The following is a 13244-nucleotide window of genomic DNA, read 5'->3' as shown; positions in this document are numbered from 1 at the left end:
TTTGCATCAAAGCGTTTTTTTGAAAGTGATTTTATCACTTTCAGATTTAAAAATTCCTGTAAACCTGTGACCTCCCCGTCCCCAATATGCCCCGACCCAACTATGTTCCATCCCCACTATGCACCGACCCCACTATATTGGTTTTTTCTCATTTTAAACTTATAAAATCCTAAAGAAATATAATCAAAATATCAAATAGACTTTAAAAAATTGTTGTATCAATTAACATATTTATTTATTTTACTTGTAAGTAAAAATTCCTTGATGTACAAAAAAATCCATAGTTTGACAAAGTAATGATGATGATCTCTTTAACTATTTATCTTTACTCGAAATGAAACTTTATACGTCATCTCAAATGGACGTCGCCACCGTTGCGGCTGATAGAGATGCTATAATACTAATTACTATTACGAAGCTTATCAGAAGAATTGTATAACTACTCAGTAGTTATTGATTAATTACCAAAATAATTTTACGGTTACAACTATTGTTAATTTATTTAATGTACCTACTTGTTCTAGATGGACTTAAGATTAGATAGACATATTTTTATACAACAATGCACAAATTAATTTCTCGAATAACAAAATAATATTAAATAATAATACCTACAACGACTACAGCATTTTATGCAGATCCGGCTAAATTAAAAATAAGTGAAATAAACGCCGAATAAATGAATATTGTAAAATAGGCGAAAAAGTAGCAGATAACAATAATAATTGTGCACTAAATTGCAATATGCAACGCAATAAACGGAAAATTATACATGTTCGATTTATTTAATTTGTTAAAAAACGTTCCGGGGTATTGGTTTTCGGGTGGAAAAGATGAACAGCTATTGTAAATTATTACAAGCTGCAATAAAATAGCTTTTTATAAACACAGCAAAAAACTCATTTTCAAATGTATAAGTATTAAAAAATAATAATAAATTTACTTCTAACAGTCTGAAAGCAATAATAATATCACTATCGACAAATCTACATGACCGTTTTAAAATCGGTTAGGAAATAATGAATTTAAAAAAAAATGTATATATCAGTCTATCCATGTATTTTAATCAATGACAATATTATATCAACGACTTCAGCTATTTAAAATACAATTAAAAAAAAAAACGTCAGTTCTACAAATATCGTCGCCTAAAAAATATTCTTTTGACGGTTAATAACAAAATAAATGTATGGAAAAAAAAATTTGGTTTCTACAAATTTTTGTTTTATAATAAAACATAATATATTCTAAACATTATACAATATATAGGTATCTAATTCTTTTTTTTTTTTTTAGGAATAATGTTAAACATTTAAAAATATGTAACAGTTAATAATTTATCAGTCCGTGTAAATAAAAAGTGTTTACCGTAATAACTTTAAAAAGGAACGTTAATATTGGAAAACATTTTTTTAATTATTTTACCTCTTGCGGTAAGACTAGACTACAAGCTAATAAACTACAAAAAATCTTTGGTGTCATAAAGGATAAACAAAAGTCAAAATATTGTTAAATTTGTTTTACGTCAAATCAACCGGTCGCAACTGTCGTTCGCCGTCGGCTAAGAAAACGAGCATCGCACGGTACAATAGGTAACAGCCCAGTTTGCACTTATCACTACCTCTCCAGCGAGTCGTTTGATCGTAGTAAGTGCCGCGTTTCTCATTTGTCAACTTGTCAAGGCCCATAGCGTCAATCATGGCGGCTTCGCGGATATGAGCCTCTTTCGGCGTTAAATGATGAAATGCTTGTACGCAAACTACGCCCTTGTTTTCGCGCCACACGTCCAAAATGTATTGAATCTGGAAAACAAAGACAAAATTCATAAATGAGTATGCTAATTATTCACTATATATGTTACATTTAAAATAAAAAGTTTCTTTTGGATTATTTAAACACGTTTGACTAAAATTGAATTCAAGAGAATACATTTTCAATTATTAGAATTGCATCAATATTATTTCCAGGACATACCAGACTAGTGATGGGAATCGGAAAATCTGGATTTTCACAAAAAAAACGCTATTTAAGCTCCTTAAAAATCATGTGTTAAATAATTTTACAATTTAAAGCTCTATATCTAAGTAACATTTTTTTGATAAATATGTGAAAATAAAACAAAACACCAAAGAGATAAACTGCTTTTGAATTTCGGATTTGTTGAAATCCGAAAATCCGGAATCCGAAAGCATTTTATAGACAAAGTTAAGAGTTTTTTTTAAACATTTTTATCAACAAATTTTACTTAAGTACACATCTTTATATTGTAATAGTATTGAACAATTATATGATTTTGAAATGACTTAAAAAGCGTTTTTTTGAAAAATCCGGATTTTTGGATTCCCATCACTATACCAGACACACTGAAAATACCGGTTAAAAAAATTATTCAAAATATCATGTTGTATTCTACTGTATAAGGTTACTATTTTCATTATGTATTATATTATACTATTTTATTTACCTATTTTTTGTCATTCATATTATATTATTTTTTTTTTAAATTCACTTTATATTTTTTTTATACTTATTCCCGTTGTCTCTTCCTTTTTTTTTTAATTTAATTTTCTTTAAAACACCAAAATAAATTATAGTGTACCATGTTAATAGTTGAAAAATATCTAAATTTCTTAGGATATTTCCTGTATTTCAAAGAGGAATAGATAAACTTATTTTAATTTGTCTACAAACTTTACGTTCATACATTTTTATAAAAAAAAAAATGATTTAAAAATCAATCGAAACGGGGGGTTGGTGTTTTCTCAATTACAAAAGTTTTACTACAAATTTTTATACGTCACAGACTTTTCAAGTTCAGAATAATCTACTGACAATTTGGACTGATCGATTGGGACAATAATTGTAGTATTGTAAAAATAGTTGAATTATTTAAAATTTGTATGGAATATTCTTTAGACATATAATATATCAAAAGCATACCAATAATTTTGTATAAAAATGCATAAAACTGGAATAATTACAATAGTATATAGTTATTTTATTTGGGTGGGATGAACACTTACATATTTTATGTTAATAAAAATAAAATAAAATGTATATACATTTATTAATTTTACACACCTATAACACTTTGTGTGCTGTTTTGTTTTTAGATCTGGACAATTTTTATTCAGTGCATCAAATATTTTATTATCATCATACATTATTGTTTTAATTAATCTACGTAATGTTTTTTTTTATAGATAGGTAACTAAATACTTTCTACTGAATAATATAAAACAATACTTATTAAAAAATGTATCTGAAATCATCATTTGGATCTAAAATAAAAAACAGATTTGCATAAGTATTTAATTTAAAAAAAAATATATACCAGAATTATTTAATTTATGCCCAGGCCTGAATTCAGATACAGGATTTAAAAAAGTAAAATAACTCTGTGTATCAATTTCAAAACATATTATAAAATAAACTATAGTTTCAACTTTAATGAAAACCATTAGCTTTTTTTTAGCGCGAATTAATTGATTTCCATATAGCTTACCTACAATACCGAAATTGTTTCTATTATTTAAAAACTGGACTGGAAGTAAATCTTGAACGGGACGAAACTGACTTAAACATTTTTCTCAAAAAACTGTAGTCAACATTTTAAAAAAAAAATTGCCCGTGTTGACTAGTACCACTAGCACCATACCGAATTTTTAAAATGTTTTTATCAAAACACCTTTAACTTTTAATAGTAAATTTTAGTTTATACAGCAGTTCTAAAATAAACATTTACTTTTCGGCCAGAAGAGTTCTTGACCGTAACACTGGCTCCCACCCATTCGTTGAACGCTTCTCGCATGTGATCGTTAGGCCTAGAGTTGGTGCCTTTGCCCACATAGAAAATAGATTTGACAAACGTGCGCCATACGTCGATGGGTTGGTCGATGCTGTCAGCTCGACCGGGCAAATTCTTGGTCACTCTGGGATCCAAAAGCAAGTATGTAAATGAAGATCCGCTTTTGTCGCAGACTATTTTGTCTTCTAAACCGCTCCATTCTGTGATTTGAGATTTCCACGTACTCTGAGCCGTCAACACTTCGGTCAACTGATTACTATACGACCCGTCTAAAAAATCAGAAGACCAATTAAACATTAAAAATAATTACAATCAATCATCCATAATCAAGGATCCGAATAAAGTTCGAGAAATCGTTACGGAACTTTATCATTTGTCGTAGAGTTGGATTACTTTACTCTTTTCTTTTCGCATAATTACAAAATTGAATTGTTGTTTTATAATTTAAATTAATGTCTATTTTCATTATTACAAGTATAATAATATAATAGTTATGTTTTTGTCATAATAATACTTTGTTGGAACTATTAATCAACTTTAAAATTTTAATTTACCCTTCTTTATCTAATAATTTTTAACATAAATTATTTTAAATGAGAGATGTAAAATTAATGTACTTAAAAACTGTCATTCTTATTATTTTGACTTGTTTGTTCCGGAACAAATATCGGATAGGAACTTTTTAAGAAAATATCCAGGTTTTTACTTTTGTCATCGCCACCGAATTGTTGTATTAAGACGTACCGAGAAAGTCATCGACAACAGGCGCTTGCAAATCTTGTTTGGGTTCCTGCACATTGTTCAGTAACCGTTTTAGATGCCTTAAGTACAAACGTTTAGTGCCGGCGTTTGGTATTGGTCCCGGGGCGTTACCAAGTCTCCTGAGACTTTGACGCAGGTCGTCGGTGTCACAATCGTCTGTTACCTCCGTTAAGCTACTACTGTCGTCTGTAAAATCAAAAATCGAAATTCAATATCGTAATTTGGTAACAATTTGGTATTCAACAAAAATTTAAAAAAAATATACTCGATGACTCGAAACTCAGATTTGTAACTTGTATCGAATTTGCTCCAGTCGATATTTTTGATATGAACCTGAATCAAACAAATACAATAACAGTCGGGAGTTAGTTTACAGCAAATTAGGTTGTTTTGAACCGCAGAGCAATATATTTCAAATAGATTTAAAATTTTTTTTTTTCAAAACCGTCAAATTCGGTAAATCTTTAACCTTTTAACGAAGGCTGGTTTTTTTTTTTTTGAAATATTATTGTTAGTGGTTTTATTAGACTTTTAAACATTTTCCCAACCTACACATCACCCAACCAACATTTAAAATTTTCTTTAAATAAAATTAATTTCAGTCGTATGAAAAAGTACCTCGAAGTGGAATAGCCGTCGATGCTCATTTGAGCTATGGCGTTGTTGATGGCATCGATCGATTGACTGCTACTCGTTTTGGAATTATCTAAGCTATTTTTTTCCGGGCAAGTGTAGTATTCATCACCACTGTCCGTGGCAAGACTTGACAAACCCGAAACGTCTGTCATCATCCAATCATAGTTTGTTGATTTTGGTTCGTTCTGAACACTGTCGTCTTTAAACGGGTCGCTGTAGGCGTCCAAAAACGATATACCAAATTTGGAATCGCAATATGTGTCCATTAATGGGCAACTGTAGTCTTCAATCAAACAATCATTGCCTAGCATAGACCTTATCGACAGCGAATTAGCCATCAGTCGTTTTGAGTCGTCGTGGCGATACATTTCGGACAGTTCTGAGGTAATGTTTTTGTTCAGGATATCTTCTTCGGTCGCCTTGTGTATCGAAGATAGTTCCAGTGATCTTGCGAAGGAATCTATGTGTGCCGATTGATCTATACAATCACTGTCAACAGCATTTGTTTTAGCTACCACGCTACTACTGCTGTCTAATGAACTTTCACTGCCGCTGTAACCGCTAAAGCTCGACATGTTGGTCTTACGGTAATTGTCGGGCTGCACTATGGATGGGCCGTCACCATAAGCGTCATTTGAGCTGTTCATAGTGTAATCGTTTAAATTTGTCGTACCATAGCGATTTTGGTTTGATGCTTAAACAAAAAATTAGAGAATTAGAGTATAAGTATTACACATGAAATGATATATAAATTTATAAAGAATATTAAAATCGAAAATAATGCATTTCATTTGTTATTAAGTATAATTATATTGCTAAACCTATTTCTTGTTTAAAAATTCTCGGTTTAACGTTTCGTTGTAGTATTGTATACCAAATAAAACTACAGTTCAATATTTGACCTCTTTACAACAAGAACAAAAAGGTATTTAATTTTTGGAAAGTTTGAGAAAATGATAAATACTATAAATAAATGCACTATGAACCACACCGTTACATAAAAGCAATTATTACCTAGATTTTTTTCATTTTGAGAACGAAGTTCGGCCAGCGATTCCCAAGCACTAAACTTTATGGCGTAATCAAATGCTGTCAAACCATCGTCATCCTTTATTCGGGGATCGGCCGTTATATATGGCCCTTTCAACAACGCTTGGACTACATGCCAACGGTTCCAAGCAACGGCGACGTGCAGCACTGTTTGGCCGCCGTCACAACATTTTTTGTTAGGATCACCTCCGCAGTGAAGGATAAGCGACGAGGCTATCTTGCCGAAAGCTACATTTTCGTGGCCGGCGGCTATATGAAACGGCGTCATACATAGCTCCGGCACAATCGTGTTTGGATCGGCTTTATCTTCGTTCAGCAGCGTGACAACTTGCCTGTAAAGAAAGAAGACAATTTGAAAACATAATATAAGTATGAATTTAATTTTAATTTTACACATTACAATGGTCATCTCGAATTGGCACGTCTCGTGATTAGTGAGAACAACCTAGCAATTATTTTAAGCAAACTAAAAACTAAAATAATCAAAAAAAAATGATTTCAGAAAACACAAATTCTTTAAGCAAGTACCCGACTTCAAGTGCAGTCCTTGGCTAATTTTAATTTAAATAACAAACAATAATTTGCAAAACAAAAATCTACAGTCATTCATAAATCATAACTTATCAAGTGACCTAGTGCTGGTTGTAGTATAGTTAAGGCTGATTCGACATTTGTTTCACAGACTAAAAATTGTTATACCTGAAATCAATATTCCCAATAGCAATTTTGTTACACCATAATTAAAAAAATTTAGCTCCTTTTAAATTAAACTAAAGAATTATCTCCCAATTGGTTTCTAGCCACCTAGAACTCTTCAATCTTAGCTATAGCATTGTCTAACAACATTTGATTTCTGTTGTTGACACGGTTACTCTAATAAGAAATTTCTCTTTTCCTAAGCGCTCACTGCCACGCTGAAGGTCATTAAGCCAAGATGCTAAGCTCGCTAAATCTAGAACTGCTACTTGTAATATTATGATAATAATATAATACGTTTTCCTATTTCTAATAAGTTCCTAGTAATTTCCTGGTTGTTAGATTTTTTTCTGATTTGTGATCTAATTTAACCGCACTGTGCATTGTCAATGAACTAGATTTTTTTTTTTGTGTCTGGTTAGTATGTGACCAAGCGTTAAATCGGTGACAGTGAGCACAAACACACCGCCGTCTTACCGATTCAGCCACACATTCTAAACATTTTAATTGAAAAAATTATAACCACTACTAAGCTTACACACTGTTAATTATTTCTATCTCTTCTACCATAACAGTTTCTACAATTTTGCATTAGACCTTTTGTTTAAATTAGATTAAAACACGAACAATTTATCAGTGCTAATTTTAACACATTTTATTACTGACAAAAATTTTGTTTAAAATAGACATTGTTCCAAAAAAAAAAAAAATATTCAAACAACCCTAGAAAGTTTAAATTCAATTGGTATATATTTTATTTTTTAAATAATGTCAAAATGACAACAAAAAAATTCATCCAAAACATATCTTTACTCTTCTTATAACATACATTGTTTGGTTTTTTATAAAATTTACAGTTGCTCTTGAAGAATTTTTACAACTTATTTCAAAAGAAATATTTTAATTTTTTCATTATTACCAAATCTCTCTCAAACATTTTGCCAGTGCTGATTTTATAACATTTTAATACTGATCAAAATGTCAAGCTTAAAATTAAAGCTATTTGGGCATCCAAACGTTAAAAAGATAATGAAAACCTAAAAAGTTAAGAATTTATTATCATAATAACATTAATATTTTGTTTATTTATTGTCGACAATCAAAGTAATATTTTGATCAGTAAGTGCATGTAGCTTTATACTTTAAACTAGTGAAATTTGCAGATTACCTATTATTAGCATAAAAATAATATTGTTTCAAATTGTAATTTCTTAAGATCGAACCAACCAATCATTCAAATCCAAACTAACCCAAATTCGGTTAGAACTTTTGGATCGAAACTGGAACGGTTTGGTACATCACAAAATCTTTAAGTCAGGAGAGACGGCATATTTTTTATTTAAAAATACAAGTCATCATAAAAAAAGCCCAGATTTTGTCTGTGGTGAAGTCGGTCAAACATGAAATAGGTAATCTTATTCAATTATAATAACCGCCTCCTTCGAACAGGGTTTCCTACAAGGCAGATCGTTTGTCTAGTAAAAATGAGTCCCCGGCGACACGCTAACGTCTCATTTTCACTAGACAAAGCGAGCTGCTACCTTTTTTACTGAACCATTATTATTATTAGTGAAATAAGTAATAAGCTCTGAGAAATAAGCCTAAATAGACGGGAGACCGTAATGTAGTGTACAGTATAGGTTTAAACACTGTAATCGGTCACAGTTGTCACTTAATAATAAGAGCTGTTTAGTGCAATTTAAACAAGAGCTCACCAATAGTGTACTGGAAATTCATTTCGCTCACCTTATGTCACCGTCTCCAGACATGGCCGTGCATAATGCCCGGGCCAATTTCAATCGTTTGGCCCTTTCTACGTTGTTGTCGCACCGGCGGTCGGCCATAATGTCGGTTGAGACGAGCGATACACATTCACGAAATTCCTATTTACGGTATTATAAAAAATCACACATACGAGTAGCATTAAAGTCTATATTGTATTATAATCATATTTTCCTCAAAGCCGTTAAAAAAAAAACCGCTGCAGCAGCTCTTATCTTATCTCAATGACTGTTATCAGCAACTCTGCTGTCACGTTTTTTGGCGCGATTGTTGGACCCATTACCAGGTTGGTGGTCAAGGGTTGCTACAATTACCACGAACGTTGCATGATACGACTTAACGCTACTCCGACATTGCTTTATCAGTCATTTGACACGAATATAATCTACTTCGATAAAGATTAAAGCCCGAATTTGACATCTCCGACATCGTATAGTCGTAAAAGTAATAAATGTAAACCTTCACCTTTAATGCAGGTATGTCTTGTTATAGTAATAATTAAAAAACATCAACTTTCATATTATTGTATTTGTAACTCATTACAAATGGTAACTAACTTGACTTGAGTTCTTTGACTAACCTGTTAAATGTTAATTGAAACTTAATAGTTTCATTGGCGCAACTAGGAGGGTGCTATGGGGACTTAGCAACCCCAGACTCAAAATTAGCACTCACAAAACTTCAAGCCCCAATCCTTGATTGTATGCATTAAACTCTAATAATGTTCATTCTCTGTTGAAATTTGTTGTTTTAAAAATATTTTTGTTTTCAAATGTTCTATATTATATCTTAATAGTTTGAAAATTGAAGGTAAGAATTATGACTAGTAAGGTATGCGTAGTTTTAGCATCCCCTAAAATGTAATCCTAGCTGCGCCTATATGAATAGTTTTCAAAATTTCTTTAGATTATCTACAATTAATTCATATTATTTATGTAACAGTAATTTTTTATTTATTTATTAAATTGTTAATATTTTTAATGTATCGTAAAATAGAATTTTAAAAATAAAAATTTGATTTTTAGAAACTAACTAAATAAATTGTACAATTGTAAAATAAATTTATCAAAAAAAGTGAAAAATAATTGTCTGCCTGCTGCTTACCTAAAAAAAAATTATAAATACTGAATGTATAGAAAAACCGCCGAAAGCTTGTGTGACAACTAAATAATGTTACCAACAAATATATGTATAAAAAATTGTATTTTTTTATAAATTTGTAATATTGTTGGTATATTTTTTAGACTCAAGGATATTGTATTGTTCCTAAGCCACTTAAACCAGCCCCAAAATGTGAACCTCTTAATTCCACATCAAAAGTCGATGATCAATGGCAAGGCAGTTTTAATGAAAAACTTAAGTATCGTAACTTATTGCTGCTCAGAGAAACACTTCTCCTTGTAGGTGGTTTATACAGTGTAACTATCATTGTACCAAATTATTCTGTTTATTTTTATTTATTAATTTCATAAACATTTTTCAAATTTACAAAACCAGGAGTGGAGTTCTGATTCAAAGAGATCCAATTTAGATGATAAAGATTTAAAAAAGACCATTACTAAGTAGTTATGTGCTTTAAAATGTTGAAACATTTGTTTTTGGCTTTTTCATTTTGCAAAACGGTTTAAATTAAGTCAGACTAGTTAAAAATAATTTAGTTTGCTATCAATTATATAGTTATTATTTTTTTTTAATAATACTATACTCTGTTTTGTATTGGGTCGTTGCGATAACGTCCGCTTTGGAAGAGGCGTAAGTAGAGGAAATCGAGGTCTGGCTTTGTCGCAGCCGTCAGTTGCGATGTGCTAATGTTGGGTATTCTTTTTTGAAACAGAGTATAGTGTTTAATTATTTTCAAATATTAAGTATAGTAGATATTTTAAAAACTCACATTTAAAATAAACCGTATTAAAATAAAAATAAAAAATCTTTTCTGACTAAATTTCTGGTTATACTACTGGCTATAAACTGAGTCATTAAACTTATTACTTATTAAGTTATCAAAGCATATTTTTCAATTTATGTAATAGATATTTTTTCTGTTAAAAACCATTTACTAGGTAAGTAAAATTGACTTTGTTTAGAAAAAAAATCACGCAAAACAATAATAAAAATTGATTCCTGACGATGTACAATACTTACTAATTGGAGGCGGTACAGATTCATTTTCAGCATTTAGAGCAATCAAATCTGCCGATCCTACTGCTAGAGTAAATTCATTAATATATTTCTTGTAATAATAAAAAATAACAAAAGAAATAATAATACTCATAAATATACTATTTGTAGGTTCTAGTAGTATCAGCTGAAGGTTACCTCCCTTATATGAGACCACCCTTATCTAAAGAGTTGTGGCATAATGACGATCCAGAAACAGCCAAATCACTAAATTTCCATCAGTGGAATGGTACTACTAGAAGTCTATTTTATGAACCTGAACCACTAAAGGGGAAAAAATGGAGTTAAGGTATATCAAATATTAGAAGAAAGTGGAAATATGGCTAAAGTATTACCAAAATATCTTAGCCAATGCACAACCGAGGGAGTGGAAGTTGTGTCTAATACAGAAGTAGAGGACTGTAATTTAGAATCTGGTGGAAACCAAGTGAATTTAATTAGAATTAAATAATAGTAAAAAAGTAAGTAAAATTAAAATGTTGTCATCAATAATATTCTTGTCTAAAAAATTATAATTTTATATATAACAGTTGATCATGTAATAATCAACAACGAGAAAAAGTTGGAAGATGTGGTGGATGTCGTCGAAGCCGAAACAACATAAATTATCAGCCTGTATTGTGCTTATACTTTAATTTATCCTTAAAATAAAAAATTAAATCTGCAACTTAAATTTATACAATGAGTCATAAAAATAGTAAAAACGGATAGTCATTTAATTTTTTATTATAGTTTATTATATTTTTACTTTTAATCATCGATTGAATTTAAAGAAAATATAACTTATAAACTTGTAACTTGTGCACACGCCTTGTACCTGAAAACTGTAAATGCCAGGATTGGTAAACATGTGGATCAACATTGAATTTCCTGCTTTATTCCCACTGATTAGACAATTAAAAAGAACATTTATATTATCATGAGTACGGGCTAAAAGCAGAAGAGCAACAAAGGAAATGCGGCCTATATTACAAAACACATAGTTGTTATTACCTTTTTTCTAGTTTAGCGCCCACGTGTAATTTAACCGTTTGAGGAATACATTACTAAAAAAAATATTAGAAACGGATTATTATATTATTATAAATTATAAATGCAATAATTTATAGTAGTGCACAGCATTCACTCGTTTGATAATAATTTTCGTTATTTAAGCATTTGAATGCATTTTTTCTCGGATTTAAATTTGGCTGAATATATTCGTCATAATATCTAAGTTATATTTTGTTTGTGACCGTTAGGTATACAATATCGTGACCAACCGTCATCCGACTTCTTTAAAAAGATTTAAATTTAGTACCGTCGGTCGATCACACTCAGGTTATAAAAAAATACAATAAAAAAAGGGAAAAGAGATGACCGCAGTGGTACCTATAAAGTATACAACACTACTGCAGACTATTCAATAGTATGTATATTTTAATGTAGGCAATTTTAAAACACTTCAACCACAATACTGTACGTTATGTAAAAGCATTGTCAGAATATCAATGATTTGGGCACGTTTAAAAATCGCTTACCGAAAGCATGTCTGTTTAAATACTCAGGCATGTACAGATTTGTTTGCCTTAGAGTTAGATACAGACATTTTTTTTTTATTAGCGTGTATCGGACATTATGTCTTCCAACATCTCTGACAGAGTACTACCCGCTTTCTTTAAGATTTTTTTCCGGTTATTACTTTTGGTAATTACAGTAAGCCACTTTCTTGGTTGCCAAATTGGAAAATGTGCACCACTTTTAATTAAATTGTTTAATAGTTATCTTTATCAACATGGGTATATATTATTACAGGCCTTTCTTTCTGGGATTTCAAAATTAATTTCCCATTGCCTCGCCAACACATATAACAATTTATTTGACTTCAACCAATAAATATGAAAACACCTTCGCTGACATTAAATAAAACCTAATTGCGCAGTACACGAACTATATATTAAATATCTATTTTACTGTAAATATCTTGAGAAACTTGGAAAACCAAAAAATACTATAACTGTTGTTGTACGCAATAGTCACTGACGTTTTAACATTATGTAATCGAATTATATAGATTTTAAAAAAGCTTGTCTTGGTTTAAACAATTAATTAGGTATAGGTACGCACGACTGTTTCAATACAAAGGAGTTCGTTTACAATTTTTAAAAATAAAGTTTACTATGAGTTACCATCACCATTTGCATTTAAATGGTATTGCTTCCAAAAAAGTTATTAATCATTTGTTAAGACAATCGCTTTCGGGGAGAATTAAGAAGTCTTACCGTCATTTGAAATACAATTTAAGATATAACCTTGTTAGAAATGACTGAACCATAATAATTGTATATGCGTC

The 13244-nt window shown here is 30.5% G+C and overlaps 1 protein-coding gene and 1 long non-coding RNA gene across 3 annotated transcripts; one reads left to right on the top strand and one right to left on the bottom strand.

The window, feature by feature from the left end:
• Positions 1-1293: 1293 nt before the first annotated feature.
• On the bottom strand, positions 1294-8938 carry LOC126847730 (uncharacterized). The gene is made up of 7 exons (XM_050588111.1): positions 8699-8938; positions 6221-6588; positions 5189-5900; positions 4836-4903; positions 4553-4756; positions 3746-4077; positions 1294-1802 (listed from the first exon to the last, which is right to left on the bottom strand). The coding sequence occupies exons 1-7, from the start codon at positions 8794-8796 to the stop codon at positions 1521-1523; spliced, it is 2064 nt and encodes a 687-aa protein (XP_050444068.1). The 5' UTR covers positions 8797-8938; the 3' UTR covers positions 1294-1520.
• A 159-nt stretch (positions 8939-9097) lies between these two features.
• LOC126847738 (uncharacterized) lies at positions 9098-11614 on the top strand. 2 transcript variants are annotated; one of them, XR_007687119.1, is made up of 5 exons: positions 9098-9210; positions 9979-10134; positions 10819-10944; positions 11024-11373; positions 11443-11614. It is a non-coding gene; the product is annotated as an uncharacterized LOC126847738 (long non-coding RNA). The 2 variants fall into 2 exon arrangements; XR_007687120.1 differs by having other exon boundaries at positions 10795-10944.
• Positions 11615-13244: the final 1630 nt, after the last annotated feature.

Source organism: Adelges cooleyi, unplaced genomic scaffold (genome assembly GCF_023614345.1).
Source record: "Adelges cooleyi isolate 19-005CV unplaced genomic scaffold, UGA_ACOO_1.1 ACOO_flye_CR_arks_rails_tigmint_CR_PRNA_118, whole genome shotgun sequence".
Taxonomy (NCBI): Eukaryota; Metazoa; Arthropoda; class Insecta; order Hemiptera; family Adelgidae; genus Adelges; species Adelges cooleyi.
This window is presented reverse-complemented; position numbering and strand designations above follow the sequence as displayed.

Excerpts from the sequence above, each read along its gene's own strand:
- LOC126847730 (XM_050588111.1), bottom strand. The coding sequence starts at position 8,796 with ATGGCCGACCGCCGGTGCGACAACAACGTAGAAAGGGCCAAACGATTG. Across the intron at positions 6,589-8,698 it reads TCTGGAGACGGTGACATAAG|GCAAGTTGTCACGCTGCTGA; the intron begins GTGAGCGAAATG and ends CTTTCTTTACAG. Across the intron at positions 5,901-6,220 it reads TCAAAATGAAAAAAATCTAG|CATCAAACCAAAATCGCTAT; the intron begins GTAATAATTGCT and ends TTTTTGTTTAAG.